We start from the raw sequence: 19,868 nt of genomic DNA, 5'->3' as shown, positions 1-19,868 counted from the left end.
GTTTTCAAACTTCTGAATATATTTTGTCTGTCTTTTTTGTTTGTGGTATATTTGTGCAGGAACATTGGAGTGAGAGATGTAGAATAATACACGCCTGTCTAAGAGTGCGGTAGGGGGAATGTTCAGAGTCTCACCAAACTAGATGGGATTACACCTGAACTATTTCACGTTGAAGATTCAACCTGTACATTTTCTTATATGAAAGACTCTTCTTCAGTTTGATTTACAAGCAGTAAAGGACCAGTCAGCCCTTTTTTTTAAGAATTACCTTTTCTTATAGCTCATTTAAATAATAAGCTAGAAAATATATGTATAAATATTACTTTAATCAGTTGTTTCAATTAAATTTTTTAAAATAACTTCCTGTTTACAAAAACTCTCATTGGACAAGTTTTTATGGACAAGTTTTTATGGGATTTTTCTTCTATTTTGTAAAACTATATATAAACTTTTTATCTACGCATAAACTTTTTATCTGCTGTCTCTTTCTCTAGACTTCTATTTTACAAACTCCTGCAACATCTGTCACCCTGACTTCCTGTTCTGTACATTTCTTAGAAACACTTTTGAGTGGATAATTTCTTAGACAATTAAAAGACTTTGAGAAACGTGCTAAGTTATTTAGTATAAACTATATGCCCTACTTATGTTGGAATATATCACTTTAGTCTTCAAATGGAGCAAACAGTGTAACTGTTATAAATAGTTATAAAATCTGGTTTCAGTACAGACACATTATTATTAATTTACGTGAGGCTGCTAGTTCTACCAGTATTTGACTGTAGGGATTAAGATCCTGAGCACTAAGGACACATGACAGTAATTTAGAAAAAACTTGTGCTAAATAGTTCTGCCACTCCTAGAGTAAAGCTTGAGCTTGTTAGGTGGGAAGACAGCATGAAAGCCTGTGCAAGGAAGAGATAAGTTTCTTCCATGATGGAAGAGTTAATGTTCAGGGGAACGAGCGCAATTACCTATTTCCTAGAGCGCGTTCCATTTCACAGCTGAGAACAGAACCCAAGGTTCCTGAACCATCGTGTAGGGAACAGAACCCAAGGTTCCTGAACCATCGTGTAGCTCTGAGACGGGTGGCAAGGTGTGCTTCATTTTCCTCTGCGTTTCTTCATGGGAGGTGGTGTCCTGTTCTGCTTGCTCTGTATGGTCTGTTGGCAGGGAATATGCAAGTAGATCTGTAATTTCCAAACTTGGCAGTTAACTTGTGAGATGCTAACCAGCATAATTTATATGTATTTAGATACATATATATATATGTGTGTGTGTGTGTATGTATATATGTATGTGCTGTTGATAAAAACCTAGGAGATGCCTTTCTCCCGTGTGCATGCTTCCAGGTTACTGATACTCCTATTGAAAAAAACCAAAAAGCAAGCAAAACATCTGGTCAAGTGTTGTGTATGCAAGTGTCAGCTCTTCTCACCTTGCCCCTTTGTGATTTAGCGTTTTCAGTAGACTGCACAGTCCTTTTGCTGAGTATATATATATTTTTTTTTTCCCCCCCTTGCTACATGCTGCAGAAACCCTACCTTGAAATCTCCTAGTTTCACTTTTTTCATTGTTGGTGTCCTCAGCACTGGTAATATTGCTTCTCAAACTTTACAATAGAAAGTTCACAAGGAAATAAACCACAAGAACATTAAGATCCAGAGTAGTTGCTGAGCCAGGCCAACTGAATTGACAAATTAAATTTGTTTTTGTTAAGAGTATTTGAATGTATTAAGGGTAATGTAGTGCAAAAGTATAGCTCAATCTGAGAATATGAGTTAAGAAGCCTAAAATACAGGGATTGAGGAATTATTCACTTGCCTGCAAAAAGTCTGAGTTGGTTTTAGAACACTATATTTTAATGCAATGAAAATTATTAAATACTTATTGGTGGAAGATGTTATGCTTTTGGGATTTTAACCACGAAAGTGTGTATTAGAACTTAAAATTGATTGCTTAAGTGTTTGTCAGAAATGCCTAACATCTTGTTTATTCAAACCGCTTAAGGAGCGTGGACTGCGCCGTTTTGGAGTAATCAGTTAAGTCTGAAGTTGCATTACTGTTACATATGGTACTCAAAAATGTTATCTCTTTTCAAAACACGACATACCTGTAGACTTTGAATGACTCATGAGCAGCAATTTACATTAACCGCTTTGGCAGTAAGTGAACCTTTGGTTCCTTGATGCCTCGAAGAGGTATGGGAAGATGCATCTGGTCAAAGGCAGCTTTAATCAAACGTCTTGTTTTCTTAAAATGTGAACACAAAATATTTAGTATTTAACTAACTTGTGTACAAAACATAGTTCAGTTGTGACTCTGGTAGTTGCCTGTTCAGCTGCTGAGCAGCTTTTTTTATCTGGAGGTACTGCTGTCTGGCTTCTAAAACAAAATAAGGAAATCTTAGGTAATTTGGCAAAATATCCTAGAGGGGAGATCTCTGTATGCAGCCCTGAACTGCAATATTTGATAATAGAGATCTGGGGGTTTGCAGTTTAGGCTTGTTGTATAGTTTTCTCTCATTGTCCTTTGTTTTAAATCTACTAGATTTGTGTCTAATGTTTTAATTTGTATTAAAATATTGTTTTTATTCCTGGCTACCCATCTGAAATGTTAAATGAGCTTTTTGTATATGTAGTCAAGTGTCTGGCATGGCTTCACAAAACAATGTTTAACTATGTATTGTGTTTTAAAATGAAGCCATTTTAGTGTTCTTAAATTAGTTTTAAACATGCTAATAATTCTAAGACTCTGCCATAAGCATGTATCATACATAAGAAGATAAATGCTGCAGAAGAGCCACCCCTGTAGAAAACTACTAAAAAGGTATTTTGCATTAAAGCGTTCAGCATAATAAAGAAAAAGGCTCAAGCGTTTGCAATGTGAACAGAAGCTTCCGTTTCTTTCCAGTCACAGTACAGTAATTGCCAGGTGTTCTGTGTTGAATTTATGGCCTAGTAACATAACTTCAGTGTCAAAATGTGTCATTCTCTTCATCAGGGTGATCAGAGTATTCACCTGGGAGGTGACAGATGAGATTTGGAATTTCTTCATGCAGAAAAAGTGTCTTTACTACTTTCTGGTTAGCTGGTTTAACCACTTTTAACATATAAAATGAAGTCGTCTTAACTCTTTTTTTGTTTGTTTGTTTTATAATTATTTTTCCCCAACTCTGTCCAAAGAAGGGAGTGATCTTTGCTTTTCCAAGAAAATGGTTAGAAGCTTATTTCTGGTGGGATTCAGTGTTATTGGAGACAGTACTTGTCCCTGGATCTGGGTGCCTGGATTACAGAAATTTATATGTTTTTAAGAACTGTTTCTTGTGGTAATCCTAGATGACTATCCAGTCAACAGTCTGCCTCCTGAATTCTGTCCTGAAGTATGTCAGGACACGGTTTGACATTGCTTATCATGTAGCTGCTGCTGAGTAGGTATTCCCACTCCACCTTGCTCTGGACCAGTTTCTCCTCGTTGTTTTCCCCGTGTCAAATCTAGTGGTCTCCCCACTGTAGGGTTTCAGCCAGTTCAGCTGTGTGTTGTGGTGAAGCTCTCATGCATGGAAGAAGGAAAAATCCGTCAGAATCAACCCTTTTACTTGATGATTACCAAATTCATTGCAAGGGGAGTGGTAAAAGCTGTTGGGGGAAGGGTGGAAGGACCCGTTCATCAGTAGCTGGCTAGATGTGCTTGGCTTGGTTACGGACTCAATTTATTGGTTGAATGTTGCAGCGTTCGGGGTAGTCTTGTGGACATAGTGTGAGGTAGTAGAGAAACACAGAAAAAAATGAGATAACTAATCTTACTGGGAGTTTCGATGGAGTAAAGGAAGGTTTTTACAGAATCACAGAATCTTCATGGTTGGAAAGGACCCTTAAGATCATCGGGTCCAACCAAACAACCTACAGTCTCTGCCAATAGAGCATGCCCTGAAGCACCACATCTAGATGTTTCTTAAATACCTCTAGGGATGGTGACTCAACCACCTCCCTGGGCAGGCTGTTTGCACAGGACTTGAGATTTAAAATAAATTATTTTGTGATTTTCAGGGGGAGAGGGAAGGAGTGTAAACTTCATGAAGAAAGAGTCTACTAAAAATATAACTTTGTTTTCACTCTATTAAAATCTCATCACAGCCCTAGGAATGAAAAACGGAGTAATACATGCTGGTACGTTGTATCCAGTTTTTGTGGAAGGGGAAAAAGATCAAAATTTCCTATCAGTATGTCTAAGGGGAAAAGTTCATGGATACGCTTAAACAGTTCTAACAGCAGTATGTGAGGAGTTGTTATACCTAAAGACTTCTTTGGTGTGTAGTATCCATTTGTGCACAATTTGGGGGCCCTGTGGAATGATCTGATGTGTATCAGAAATGTGGAACTGTTGCCAGCTTGTCTTAGTTGGAAAGGCTCATTAGCATTCAACTTCTGAAAACTAAGATTAGATCTAGCAACTAATCCCAAAAGCAGGTAGGTGGTAAATGGAGAAAGAGGAGTCTTCAGAGTGATCGTGGGGGAGAAAAAAAAAAACGTAATCAGCCAAAACCAGGAAATAGTTGTAAATGTTGAGCAGTGTGTTTCATAGGCCTCTCTTTTGATTTATGAATTATTCCAGGTGACAAGGAATAAATAAAAATAGAGAAATTATTTTTTGAATGTTCTGAATTTGAGGTTTAAAAAATATGTTTATTTCTGGAGTAGATGAATGTTGGCATTGAATTAGAGAAAACAAAACTTTCTGGTAATACAGATAATTCTAAGCGAAGTTTCTCCTTCAGGGAGAGGGCATGTCTTTAGAAGCAGTAGATCTAGCTTGGGCTTTATTATGCTGTATGTTTCCTCCAGTTGTTGTAGGGATAGGGCTAGCATTGAGGAAAGCAGATCTTCAGAAGATACTAGTGCTGCCTGTATTTTCTCCAGTCTCCAAACTATCTGTGATATGGGACAGGATTTTGTGGGCTGCTGGTTTTGATGGAAACAGAAATGGAGATTCATTGCTACAGGAAAAGGACTGTACTTTTGCTATCAGCAGCAAGAGAAATAGATAACACTAACTTAAATTTCGTGGTTGTAAGAAAGGGGCCAGTGAGCAAAATGTTAAGTGTACTAAAGTTTATTTACGGTTTCAGAAAACTTCAGTCTCTTAGAGTTGGCTCTGAACTGCTCAGGAAAAAAAAAAAAGTTAGCTGTGCTATTATGTGCTGTTACCCTGAGTCTTGGATTGTCTTTTCTTAGAGACTTGGAAGTGCACGTGGCCATGTTTTTGAACTTTGCTGAATTGTGAAAAATAAGCATTTGGTGTTCGGTTTTGCAGCGCCAAAAAGAAGCCCCAGACAAAACCATCACCACCAAAAATTAAAAAAAACCTGACCAAACCTAAAAAAACCCACAAAAAAACGCAACCCCCAACAAAACCAACACACACACACACCCCTCCCCAAAAAACAAACCAAAAAAAAGAAACACAACCAAAAAACGTTAACATCGTTCAGGCTTGGTTGTTCTTTATGGAACAACGATTTGGGTAGTTTTTACAGTAAATATAGTATGGCAAGTATTAGCTACAGATTTTGTTTAGATACCGTTAGACCAAAATCACCTCTTAAGGCAAAAGTATCTAATTTATGATTTGATTGTAATTGAAACTAAAGTGCATGACATCAGCATGGGGAGTGGCTTATGGTAAGATAAGCAACTCTCTCAATCATCTGTAGAAGAAATTCTGTTTTCAGAAACTATAATACCCAAATTCAGAAGTCTTCAAACTTTGAATTTCTGATTTTTCTTTCTGAATAATTATTCTTCTACAGTTAATTTTTCTATATGCATGCATAAAGGTTTGATTATCTCTCTGACCTAATCAAAAAAAGCTGCTTTCACATAAGTTATAAATAATCTAATTTTTAATTCATTTGAAAAAATAGCTTAAGGATACATGAAAATCTGCTTTCAGTTTTTAAAAGAAGAAAATCAACCTGATTGACTTAAATGTCAGCATCACTGGAAAAAAGGTCAAGGTGCTGATTTCTGCCTCCCCCCCTCCCCCCAAGCCACTGTGAAACTAAATTTGTTCTTTAGTATCTCACTGAAATTGTTGGAAATTTCAGAATCCATCTTAACTAAAATATTGTTCTTTCTGAGGGAATGTTTCTTTGAGCTGTGAAATTTCTTCCTCAAAAGTACAGAGACACTAAACCTCAGAAGTTAAAGGCTTATAATGATTATGGGGCAATAGCAGTATTTTGAGAGTAGGATTTTGAGAATAGAGCATTTTGAGACTGTGAAAAAAGAACTGGAAAAGCTGTTTGCGCCAGGATATTAAACGCACGAGATTGTTTCTTTGCCTAATATTTGAGTGTTTTTTCAAAAACTGATCTTAATGTGTAATCAGCTTTATGGAGTAACTTTTGTTTTATTTGTTAATGTAAACAGTTGGGTTTACTGGGTAAAATTAACTCCTCAGGAGAGACTGGTATTTGGAGGGAAACTTTAATTTTACTTTGAACTTGAACCATTTTACCCTGCTGCAACTCGCTGTTGAGAAAGAAGGGAAAGGCAGAAACAGCTCTAAATTTCCCTTTTTTATTTGTTTTTCAAAGCTTGTCATGGCTTTGAAAATTCCTTGTGGAAACCCCTTTTCTCAGGAAAGAATGCACCCAGTGCATTGTGTCTGCATGCCATGGAAAAGGAGGTGGTTTGTTGCAGCAACAACTCTTGCTTTAGTAATATGCCTTTCATATTTACAACAAACAAAAAAAAGACAACACGCAGAGAAGAAAGAGTGCTCTTTCCTGGAAGAAAGCAGAAGAAATTGTGATAATGCAGTCAGCTACTAGATTTTAAAAGCAATGTATTGCTAGTAGGTTTTGTAACCTGTCTTGTGAGATTTTCTTTGTTTGCTGTTGAAAGTACTCGGTAACGTGCGCAATGGCTCGTCTCCTTTCCAGAGGATATTGTATGTCCCTATCTTTAATTTCACTTTTTCTTTGCATTTGTTGCAAATGTAATATTGGTCATTGTTTCCATAGTGAGTGATGCCTGTCAGGATATATGAAGGTTAAAATTTTTAAGTCTCTTGGAATTTCTTGCATGTTATTATATTAGCATTGTTCATTAAATTGGTCACTAACTGTATCTGTTCATGAAATCTAAACTCGTGTTCAGTCTAGGTTGAGTAGCAAATTTTGTGTGTGCTTTCAGTTGTAATACTCCACAACATTTCTGACAAACTCAACTTTTGAAAATACATTTGACTAATGGATCGCTCTTTTGTTTTTCCCCCTACAGGTTCGATCTGTGGATGAGATGAATCATGAGTTTCAAGCTCTTGCCCTAGAATCTCGGGGAATGGGAGAGGTAATTATTGAGGGCTGAAAATCCGCTTGGTGATTTGGAAACGTTGATACAATTTAAGAAGTCTTAAATATTACAACATGAAGCAAAGAGCTTCTCTTAAGACCAAATTGATTTTTCAGGCAACTGAAGGTTTTTGGTCTAAGATGAAAGTAAACCAAGTGCTTTGCAAGGACACTGGGCTGATTGTTGACTGGATCTACTGTGTTACTATGTCAGTCTTACTAGATGACTGATACTTTTGGGGAAGTGACGGGGTAATTTGTTTGAAAGTTGGTGGAATTCTATGAAATGGGGCGTATTTTCAGTGTCATTGTGTCTAAGCTAGTGAAATCTTAGAAGAATTGCTTACTGCCTCTGAGAAGGCAAGGAGACTGGGATCTGAGAAAGCTTTGGCTCCAGAAAAAATGACACTGGCATACCCTGGCAGAAATGTGTGGTAATTTACTTTCTTTTTTTTTTTTTTTTTTACTGGTAATTACTCCTTAAAAGAAGATTTCGACTAAGGTGAAGAGTGCTGTTGTATAATTTAACTAGAGGGAAGAAGGACTTTTTCAATCGGTTTGGGATTTTTTTAAGTCAGTGTACTTTGGGGAGGGGGGATTAACATCACAAAGGATGACTTGGCACCTTCAAAAGCACTTCCCTGAACTGTTTAGAAAGTAATCAACATGCATTAGAGTTACTTGCCCTGACAGGATATGGTAATGAAATAAATTCACGTTGAAGTAAGATTTCAAATACTGATCCTTTTGTCTTGCTGGGTATTTACCCAGTTCAGTTGATAATTGAACCGGTGAGAATATTTCAGCTCAACTTTTTAAAAGTGATGATAGGACCGTGATCTTTACAGAAACAATAACTCACTGATGAAAAACAAATGCCATGCTCTAGTTGCTGAATGTTTCTGGGCATGACACCTGGCTATTCTTACTTGATTTTTTTCACTTTGATGAAGCATTTAACCAATCAGTTGGCTTTTCAGCAATTTTTGCTTCATCCAGGGTTCCATGTTGACTTTCTTGAACCATCTCCTATTTGAAAAAGCAGTAGTAGATGAAGCCCTGTTCTTTTGAAAGCTGAGTAGCCACATCGTATGTACTTGCTTCCCCCTACCCCCTCAGCTCTTAAAGCTCCTTTTTGAAAGGTAAAGGTGTTAGTAAGGTATCTGTGATAGTACCAAGAGCACGATAGGGTGGATGGGTGAAATTCATATTGGTATTTGTTCTTTTGCCACCCATGAAGTACTCTGAAAGATTGAAAGCAGTAGAAGTGAAAGATGGCACAAATGCTTGGGAATTAAATCAAGTTACATATGACTGGTTCACATAGCTAGGTGGAGTTACTCAGTAATTTTCTTAATGTATTGCATAACAATACAGTAGTTCTGGAATAGATTCCATGGCTGTTTTAACCTTCTTTTGATTTTAACCTTCCAAAATATTAAAGGAAATGTCTTCATAAATACCCTTGTAAGCTAGAATTGGTAGCTGTACGTTCTTGCATACTGCTCACTGTCTACTTTGAAAGGTGTGGAAGAGAGGTCATGTCAAGTGATCTGCTTCTAGCTATTGGGAAGTTCTCTTCCTCTTTTTCTCTGTCTGGATAGATTTTTCTCTGAACTGAAATTAATTTCTTGTTCTTAATTCTAGTCCTTCTTGGTCTTCTTTTTTTCCTGACTGGGAATCAATACTTGACATTAGGAGGCTGTTAAGTCTTACTTTTCACATCATTACTAAAATCTGTTTGTGAATCATCAAGCAAGTATCTCTTCCATGTTCCAATGTAAAGGAATATAGTATGAAATCTGTTTTCATTGTACCATAATGCATTTTGGAAATAATGTGTACTGGAAATCCTTCTGTTAAGCTATCCATCTGAGCTGCGTTCAGATGGAGCCTGGTATCAATCCGTATCGGGAATAGCACAGCATAACACGGGCCAGATGTACGGTTTCCTTGATCTGTTTCTGCCTTGCAATTCTTTGTTAATTTATTCTGTAAAGAAACAGACTGAAGCTTTATTAGCAGGAGATCTGCTGTATTGCAGGCGTCTTTCTCTAAATGTCTCTTAAAATTTTAGCTGTTAGATTGGTTTAAACACAGATGATGCTTCTGGCTCTGGCTCCCAAAAGCTATCATGACCCTTAAGGTCATGATAATATTCTGAAGAAGTACTGACACGTGGTGCTGCTTCTCTTCTCAAGGCATCTGTTTGCTATTCTGGGGCCAACATAGCGGGCTTCAGGACCTTTAGTGTGACCTAATACAGGGATACATAAAATTAATTGCCAAACAGAATATAAAACTAAATATTTTTTTGATGGTGTCTGTTCCTATAGAAACTTACAGCATCAAAGCATACACAAATTCCATTTTAAGGACAACGTATTCATTTCTGGTGTCAAAACTTCATTCAGAGAAATTGCAGACAGCTCTGTAGGAATGATTTCTGACCTTAAATAAATAAAAAAATCCTTAATTCAAGACCCAGTAATCGAGACTGTGCAGTTACTTATCAGAGAGCTGGTTAAGAGGCAGCCTTAGCATAATTGGTTATTATCTGTGCATAGAAAAGGGCTTTGTTCATCTGGCAGATGATAACAGGGATCAGTACTGATACTAAAAAAGAGACTTTTTATCATACAGTTGGAAGAGCTTAGTAAGAAATATGGCAATCTCTTTCCATTATTTTGAATTAGGATTGGATGTATCTTTGTAAAGTTTCTTTTTTATTGGATTAAATGCAGGAAATATTGACCAAAATGCATGTTATCAAATGGTAAAGTACAGTGATTTTAGCTGTTTGTATTAATTTGTGATGACAACTTCTTGATTAAGTTGATTTAGATTAACTTGATTTTTCAGTAGAACTGATCGGTTTTTTTTTCTTGTCTGTTAAAGAGAAACACACTTGTTTTGTTTTTCTGAAAAGTACTCTTTAGTTCCACAATGAAGTAGTTGACAGCTGCTAACGCTGCTCATTTATATGTCAACCCAGTAGCTAAAACATCCCTTTAAAAAGAGCATAGTGTATGTCATGTACAACATCTATCAAAAAAAAGTAAATAATAAATCTAAATCACAGGCCCTCAGGGCTGTGCAAAATCGTAAACTTAAGAGTTCAATTTATTTCAATATTTGAGGGACTTTGTTGCGCAGAGATTTTAACAGAAAATTTTCTGCAAATCTGTTCGATCTGCAACAGGATCGTTTAAATTGAGGCTCTTGAGGTACAGGTGATGCGTTATGTTTTGTGTTAAAGATATTCTGTGTTCTCTGTGTACCAGAGTACGTGAAGATTGCAATCAGTTGAGTATATCTGTTTGGTATTTGAAAGTATGTAGTTAAAATACCCACAAAACCAACAAACTAAAGGAAACCTAAAAAATGCCTCACAAACGACAACAAAGTCCCCCCAAAACACCTCTGCCTTTGCAGTGAGGTTTATTGCTGCGTTCTACCAGCGGGCAGGTTTTTTCCTCTGGTAGAAATCCTGTGAATGAGTTTTGAAACCAAAACCAGTATTGCAGCATATTCTGCTCTAAATTTGCATGTTGTTCTTACATTATGTTGTCTGAACGCCTGTCTAATAGTGGAGTTTTCTAATTTCACAGTAAGCATACTTTAAGGTGATGCTTGTTTTATGACACCCAAGATATTAACTTTTATCTGTTTTATACTGACATAGTTGTGATAGGTTGTGACACCTTCACTTCTGTATTTCTCATAGCTCTCATCTCAGCTGGACGCAGTTGAACTTGTCTTAGACTGCATTTAAAATAAAATGTGATTCTCTTTCTCAAAACCAAGGTTTCATAGGTATGATGAAATGCTTGCTTTCTGTTCTACCAGTAACTGACAAAATGAAAAATAGGTAGTGTTGCAAACTTGATACAATATAAAGCTGAAGAGAGTAAGCAGACTGCATAGGATGACCTGAAATGTGTAACTTTTTGGTTTTGTTCGAACCACAGCTGTAAGATTCCATTAGTCTATTTCTCTGTCCTCTGAATGGCTAACTTGATCCCTTAAATTCAGGGTAAAAATGTAATATCCTGGTGCTTCTGAAGTATGTTTGGTTGACACCTGGTGATGACTCTCCCATGCATTGAGAAAGTGGGCATCTCTATCGGGGCAGGTCATAACAGTGTAACGCTCTTGCAAGCATAATAGTCTCTTACAGTTTTGTTGAGCTTTGGCTGTTTATCATCCTCCACCCTGAGTCCTTTTGTGATAATGAATTTGTGTGAGGAACCCAGGGATTTCATCAGATTAGCTAGTCAAAATACTTTGTTTCTGGTAAGAGCTATGCGCAGCATAGAAAAACATCAGTCAGTCCTTAAGTTACTCCAGAGGAGCTCTTGTCACCTCTGTTCCAGTGTTAACGTTGTGGCCTGGTAATGGCAATCTTATCCTCCTCTTTAAACTGTTTTTATGAACTCTTTCAATGCTACATTAAGAAATACATGAAAAAACTACTCTTGTTAGTAGTTTCATCAAGGGTCATTGTGGCTTAGTCATACTAAGCAGCTGTGAAGTTCAAAAGCGTTTTTTAGTCACTTAAGTAACAGGAGAATCAGAAGTCCGGAATGTACTCATTTATTGCAAAGAGAGCTTTATGAGATTACATGTGGTTTTTTCCAAATTATCAAAAATTGAAATTGTGAATTGAACACTACATTTTGCAAAGTTCGATGGATTACAATGCTATCTTCCGAGATCTTCCCTATTTTTTTTTTTTGAGCTGTTTTCACTGTAGTTTCAGTTGATGGACCTTTTAAAGTATGTAATATATGGTCTGAGAATACATTTTTTTGATTACATATTCAAGAGAAAACTTGATATGCAGAGTTTGGCAGTTGTACTGCTACCAATGGGAAAAGTTAGAGGAATAAAGTAAAAATAGTAAAATAAAAGTAAAAAGAATGCTGACATTTGAGATATTTTTGTTTGTGCAGTGCTTCTGTCATGTCGTACTAAATCTTTGGTCCTCGAAGACAGTAGAAGTCACATCTAACTTGAAATGCTCTACTTTAGAAGTAGTAATGGAAAAAAGAAATCATACAGCTAAATGAAATCATTGTTATGTGGAACTTCGAATATGAATGTCACAGATTTATAACCAGCAGATCCCCATGGTCTAAAGGAACTGACTTGCCACCACGTGTGTTAGTCGCTTTCTAAAATTTGGAACATGATGCATTTCGAAGTGAAAAGAACTTGACAGTGAACTGCTGCTGTTTCTGCTTACGATAGTATTAGTTAAAGGCCAAGCTTTTGAGCCAACATGGAAAGAAGGCAGTGTTAGTTAAAGTTTCTGAGGGTATTGACTTGGTTTAATGCAGGGATCAATTTTAATTAATTACTGGTTCCATATTGGTACCAGTACTGTTTAATATCTTCATCAGTGACATAGACAGTAGGATCGAGTGCACCCTCGGGAAGCTTGCAGATGACACCAACATGAGTGGTGTGGTTGGCATGCCTGAGGGACAGTATGCCATCCAGAGGGACCTGGACAGGCTGGAGAAGTGGGCCCATGTGAACCTCATGAGGCCAAGTGCAAGGTCCTGCACCTGGGTTGGGGCAGCCCCTGGTATCAGTACAGGCTGGGGGATGAAGGCATTGAGAGCAGCCCTGCTGAGAAGGACTTGGGGGTGCTGGTGGATGAAAAGCTGGACGTGAGTTGACAATGTGCTCGCAGCCCAGAAAGCCAACCACATCCCAGGTTGCGTGAAAAGCAGTGTGGCCAGCAGGTCGAGGGAGGTGATTCGGCCCCTCTACTCCGCACTGGTGAGACCCCAGCTGGAGTCCTGTGTCCAACTCTGGAGCCCTCAGCACAGGAAAGACATGGATCTGTTGGAGCAGGTCCAGAGGAGGCAACGAAGATGATCAGAGGGCTGGAGCACCTCTGCTATGAGGACAGGCTGAGAGTTGGGGTTGTTCAGCGTGGAGAAGAGAAGGCTCCGGGGAGACCTTATTGCGGCTGGCCTACAGGAAAGGTGGGGACAGACTTTTTAGCAGGGCCTGTAGCGATAGGACAACGAGTAATGGTTTTAAACTAAAAGCGGGAAGATTCAGACTAGATAGAAGGAAAAAATTTTTTACAGTGAGGGGAGCGAAACACTGAAACAGTTGCCCAGAGACGTGGTCGATGCCCCATCCCTGGCAACGTTTGAGGTCAGGTTGGATGGGGCTCTGAGCAACCTGATCTAGTTGAAGATGTCCCTGCTCACTACAGGGGGGCTGGACTTAGGTGGCCTTTAGAATTTTCTTCCAACCCAAGCTATTCTATTCTGTGATTCTGTTCTATGATTCTAATTTGATGAGCTTTTTTCACAGCTGCTTCTATATTCTGTATGTCTCCCTCATAACTTCAGAATCTCAGTCTCATTGTGGTCATTTGAGCGATTTCTTTATACAGCATCAGCTTCAGTAACAGAACGTAACTTTTAAGTGTTTATAATTACTCCATAGCACAACGCGCGCTTCCTTATGTAAAGCTGCATTGGGTATCTAAAATGAACTACTTGCATATCCTCTTAATAGTATTGCTTTTTTTTTTTTGGCCATTTATAGGCATATTTTAAATAAAAACATTTCCTCTTTTGGAACAGCTTTTACCTGCCAAAAAGTTTTGGGAACCTGATGATTCAGCAAAAGATGGACAAAAAGGGATATTCCTTGGTGATGAGTGGAGAGAGACTGCATGGGGAACTCCTCGTAAGTGATGGATGTATATGTATTGAAAAATCAGTCATGTTTATTAAAAGTTATTTCAAAATAAATTAATATCATTTTAATTGTATATTAAATTTTATTTTCCTTCAGTTGTGAAAATGTATACTGCATTGGTGGTTGTGTGCCAACTACACTTTTTGAAACTAGGATTTGGTGTTTTTTATTTAATTTAATTTTGGTCTTGTTTAATACTGCCTCTGTATTGAAACGCAAAAATATTACAAGTCGTATTTTAAAAAATACAATAGTTTTATTTATTTATTTGTTTTTAACAGACCATTCTATGTCCCAACCTATTATGGTACAGAGAAAGCCTGGACAGGGTTTTCATGGAAACAGTGAAGTAAATGCTGTATTGTCTCCACGATCAGAAAGTGGTGGCCTTGGAGTGAGCATGGTAGAATATGTGTTAAGTTCCTCTCCAGCTGATAAATTGGATTCCCGGTTTAGGAAAGGAGCTTTTGTAAGTAATGCAGTGTGTTAAGCTTGCCTAGTTGCCTGTTACGGTCTTACTGTCTTATGTGGTTATATTTTCTACTCTATTTGTCCATTTTCCTTTTTTAACTCTTCTCTTTAGAAGGAAGCGTGTAGTTGCTATCTGTCTGTGTTCCTTGGTTGGAGGGGGCAGAAGAGGGAAGTGGTTTGGGAATCTTGACTAAATAGCTGTCTTTTTAAAAAAAAAAAAAACCAAACAAAAAAACAAAACCAAAAAAACCCTTTAAATAAAGGTAGGAAAAAGATTGCAAATAGTTTAATTCAAAATGTGTGGTGGGCTTTATTCTAGATCTTCTTATTCCGTGTTTCCATATGGGTTTGTTCTGTACTAGATGCTTTAACTGTATAAAATAAACTTTATCTAATTCAAAGTGTTACTGCTTTAACAGCACCGCTATAGTTAAGGTTGAGTTAGCTCTTCCATTATAAATCTTGGCATTCCTTTTCACATTTTGGCAGTTATTAATTGCATGTGGTTGAAACTTGATGACCAAGTTACCCACCAAATGCAATTTCATTGAAAACAAACTGTTTGTATTGTTTACGTGCACTGTAGTGTAGAATTAGGTCACCTTGTGGTGCTCCTATTGTGTTCTGTTCAATATTCAGAATCAAACAGATTCTTTTTCCTCAGGGCACTAGAGATGCTGAAACAGATGGACCTGAGAAAGGAGATCAGAAAGGCAAGGCTTCTCCATTTGAGGAGGACAAAAACAGAGATCTTAAACAAGGAGATGATGAGGATGTTACTAAAATAAATGGCAGAGGTTTGCCAAATGGAATGGATGCCGATTGCAAAGATTTTAAGTAAGCTTTTAACTGTTTCTCAAGAAGACGAGCATGTCTCTTAAGGGCATTATTACAGTTCTGGTTTGTGTGTCAGCTTTAAACATTACCCAGCTGCAGACTGATTCTTCCTACCCCACGTCCTCCCTTTTCCCACTGTGCCACATGTTTCTTAGGATGTCATTAATGTGTGTGTCACTTCTCATGAGACAAATTCATGTTATTACAGTAATTATTCAAAGTAAATGGGTACCTTCAAAATGTGGTGAATTAAAGAGGGATGAAAACTTTAATCCTTCTAATTTCAAACTAAATTCCTTTCTCTCTCTGCTTCTTTTTAATACTCTCTAACTTTTGCATCTGATTGTTGTTTGTAGAGAGCAAGTCCTACAGAATTTTAATTTTCCTTTTAGTTTTTCTAGTGGATACCACAGTCTTAACACAGTTATTTCCCCGCAAAAGTCTTTATAGAAACCATCTATTTGACTAAAGAGAAACAACGTATTTCCCTGTTCACATAGTTAAATGTCACCTCTTCACAGTGTAGAATGATGTTGTGGTTTGGTTGTTTTCTTAGGGGGGAAAAAAAAAATTGGACCAAGCTCGAGCTTTTGAACTGAACTCCTATATGACAGCACAGCCAGCCTGTTTTTTTTTTCTGATACTAAACTGCATTTTAAATTGGGTATTTTTAAAGGACTAATCTTTGTTTTTAGATGACTGTGATGCATTTGTAACTGTCATACAGAAGATTTAATAAGATCTGCTAACTAGAGTGCTGCTCATAAATTTGTATTAATGTGATGAACGTGACCAAATAGTTGTGATTTCATTAGTTCATAATTGAACAAGTATATTAAAACGCATGTTTGAATCCCATACGTAAGTATTTCCTACCCTTCAAAAAATGTATTTACCTGAGGCTAAGGAGGGATTCTTCAAGTCTATTTTTCAAGACGTAGTACTGGAAAGAATATAATACCAAGCGTATTGGAGAGCTCAGATTAGCTCCTTTCGGATGCATGCTGCAATATACACTATAAACAAAGTTACCATCAATATCACGTGTGGAAAAAAAAATAATAAAATTGTCCTGGTTTTCTTTACCAGTATCTATTTCAGTTTTGAAATAGTTGCTTGCAAAGTACCTTTTGTACTATTTAAATAGAGAAATTATTTAAAAATACACAAGTGCAAAAAAGCATCCAAAGCCAGTAAACCTCTCAAAAATAAAAAACTAAGGCCATCTAATTTAAATGGGCCATATAAAGTGGTGGTGTAAAGCCCTCCAAACAGAGGTTTATAATAGAAGTATTGACACAACTTTAACTATAGCAACAGAACAGCACCAATATAAGGAGCAACCTGTGTTAGGTAAACAAAGAAACTTTGTCCTGTCCTCCTCCTCATATTTTTATTGTACTTGCAGCTTTTTTTTTAAAAAACTAAAATATGTACTGAAATAACTGCCTTTTTTCCCTTTGTTCTTTGCTTTGTTGATACTGTATGCCACTTGGGAAGAACAAGGAATATTACGTGGTTTCAAACAACAACAAAAAAGTTTTGTATGTTGAGCAAGACATGGTAGCTAGCTAGGATATTTAGGTGGTAGCCGGTATGTTACAGATGATCATCATGAGGTTGGTTGTTACATTACAAAAAAACTAGTGTAACTGCTGTATCTCTGAAGTATTTTGTCTGAAGTAATAGACCATACAGTATTGTTGAATAAACTCACTAAAAGACTGCTTTCTTGCTATGCAGTCTTTAGAGTTGATATCAGCAAATACATAAGTACTGGCAGATTTCTTTGCATGAATCTTGTGCTTCAGTGAGGAAACAAATACTTCAGCTTCTGAGCCCTGAAGAGGGAGGAGAACTGGTAGTACTAAGGTTGTGTCACTGTTCTAGAATTAGCAGTACACCATACTGGTCTGGCAGCGTGCTGCTGGAATAAATGTAGTTTCATCTTGCAAGATGGTATTTTGTCTTTGAGCTTACTTTTCACAAATAAAGCAAGCTTAACTGGAAGTTGTATGTTTCCTGAGAAACAATATATAATTATTGAGTTCTGCCAACACGATAATGTTAAGGGATCGTAGGTTCCTCACGCACTCCTGAGTAGCTGACTTAGATTTTTGCCAGTAAAAATTGGTACTCTCAACAGTGTGGCCTGACACAGAACGTGGGATATCACTCCAGATCAAAGTACCCAAAATCTAACCAAATTTAGGGTTGCAAATCTGTTTAGGCTGTGAATCTGTTGATGTCTCACTTCAGGTGTTGCCTGTAGGTGTTTATAGGTGCACAGAGATTCCCCTGTAGTCAGCCAGGATGCAGCCAATACAACCAGTAGAGATGAGAGAACAATTCAGCTTTTACCACAAAGTAAACACCTAGTGACTGGTCAGTTGAGTCGCTGTCTAGGCTCTGCCAATGGTATTGACTAGGATTTCATACCCTCTGATGGAAATTTAAACAATTAGTGCACCCAAAGATGCGTAAGTCTAGGTATCTACATCTGAATTGCCACCAGACCTTTATATTTGGAAACTGAACTTTCAGGGGTTTGGCACAGTAAATGATTTCTAGCTCCATATATCTGTCTTACTGTCATCAGAAATCAAACACCTATCTTTTGCTCTATCCTAAAGACTTTCTTCTGGAACAACAGGCTATACATACATTCTTACGGAAACTGAGATGGAATCAACGGAATTATACTAGGAACACTTTTTTCCCCTGACCAATCATGTGGTGTAGTGTAGTTTATTAAATGAGTAGTGTAGGAAATTAAGTGTTGCAGTCAAATGCTAAATAAGGCAGTTGCTAGTCCATTTTACTTAAGGCAAAAAAAGTATTGTTTGCCTTTGAGACGTGAAAGATAACTTGCTGTATTGTGTGTTTGTCTCTTCCAATTAAGGTTCTATTGTCTCTTTCCTTGCTTGAGATGCACTTAGCCATTTCCTCTCCTTTTTTTTTATTTTTAAATTTCTCTGGTACGCTTTCTAATAATTCCTGTCGCTTCCAAAATGCAGTAAAGAGCCATCCCAAAAGTTATAGGTAACAACAGTTCTCTCCATTTCGTTCAAGACAGCCTCAAAGATTAGTTTGTTTCTCTCAGTGATTTAAAGAGCTGTATAGTCTTAAGGTTTAAAAAATAAATAAAATTATGCTTTGAAATGAAATGTGTCCTTTATTTTGAGCCATCAATGCATGCTGATTAAAATTGTTAAAATCAGTCTGTCACTTCCTTTTGTAAAGTCTCTGAGTTCCGAGATCCTTTTAAAATAGAAATACTCTAGTCTATCCGTGGACAGCTTTATTTAAGACTGAAGAGTCTATCTTAAATTTCTTCTGAACAGTCGTACCCCTGGAAGTCGACAAGCCTCCCCAACAGAAGTAGCTGAACGCTTGGGCCCCAATCCCAGCACCACAGAAGGATTAGGTCCACTTCCCAATCCTACCGCCCACAAGCCTCTGGTAGAAGAATTTTCAAATCCAGAAAATCAGAATCTAGATGCCATGGAACAAGTTGGTCTTGATTCTCTGCAGTTTGACTATCCTGGCAATCAGGTACAAATGGACTCTTCAGGAGCTACTGTAGGACTCTTTGACTACAATTCTCAGCAGCAGGTTAGTACTGGACTTGAAAACGTGCCAAATTGATCCTCTTTGATAATCAGTCATTTAAGCATAAAATGCATTTAATTTTGTTTTGACTGTGACTTACTCAAAGGCAAATAAATGTCTATTTAATCTAGAAGAATACTGGTGCGTAATTTTCTACTTTAGTAACTTCTTAGGATAGAATCTTTGGTTAAAATCTTTTTTTGTCTGAGTAAATCCCAGTATTTTATAGCCCTGACTTTCGAAAACTGAAATGCATCTTTTTTTCTTTTCCAATAGCTTTTCCAGAGGACTAATGCTCTGACTGTTCAACAGTTAACAGCAGCCCAGCAGCAGCAATACGCACTGGCTGCAGCTCAGCAGCCGCACATAGGTGAGGTTTTTGTAAAGTACAGCAAAAATCTCTGGCAAAAGTGGGTGTGTTACTTTGGTTCAATCCTTGCCGTTTTGCCCATGGTATTCTAATTCAAATAGATACTGATCGATTGGCCCCTTCTAATGGTTCTCCTGAAAACTGCTCAGAATGACTGCATAACGCTGTCCTGTCCTTAGAGAAAGTTTTCTGTTGTGTGAATTTTTGCCTACTTTGACCTGTGTTATACAAAGAAATATGATTTATTTTTGCTTGTGTAGCACAGTAGTTGAATTTTGACGGGAGAAAAAGTAAAAAACTTTTCTGCTGTAAGTAGTCATAGAAACACTGTATTTACTAAAATAACAAAAATTTTCAATTCTACTATTCTATTATTAGTAGTATTTTTGATAATCTACTTTGAAATGGTTTTATGGTAGGATTTTGAAATCAAACGTCTGCGTTGATTAATTCATTCTTCCTTGTCAATGACACCTTTTAAACAAATAG

General features: G+C 37.3%; 1 protein-coding gene across 10 annotated transcripts in view; it reads left to right on the top strand.

Moving 5' to 3' along the window:
- The window catches only part of PUM2 (pumilio RNA binding family member 2), a 77,733-nt gene that overhangs the window by 22,380 nt on the left and 35,485 nt on the right, over positions 1-19,868 (top strand). For all 10 annotated transcript variants that reach the window (XM_054196817.1, XM_054196821.1, XM_054196814.1 and 7 more), the window contains exons 2-7: positions 7,287-7,355; positions 13,972-14,077; positions 14,371-14,558; positions 15,225-15,397; positions 18,742-19,012; positions 19,286-19,379. In XM_054196817.1, the coding sequence (XP_054052792.1) occupies positions 7,305-7,355; positions 13,972-14,077; positions 14,371-14,558; positions 15,225-15,397; positions 18,742-19,012; positions 19,286-19,379 (883 nt within the window). In that variant the 5' untranslated portion in view covers positions 7,287-7,304. The remainder of the gene's footprint in view (positions 1-7,286; positions 7,356-13,971; positions 14,078-14,370; positions 14,559-15,224; positions 15,398-18,741; positions 19,013-19,285; positions 19,380-19,868) is intronic.

The sequence above is a fragment of the Rissa tridactyla genome, chromosome 3 (genome assembly GCF_028500815.1).
Source record: "Rissa tridactyla isolate bRisTri1 chromosome 3, bRisTri1.patW.cur.20221130, whole genome shotgun sequence".
Lineage (NCBI taxonomy): Eukaryota > Metazoa > Chordata > Aves > Charadriiformes > Laridae > Rissa > Rissa tridactyla.
This window is presented reverse-complemented; position numbering and strand designations above follow the sequence as displayed.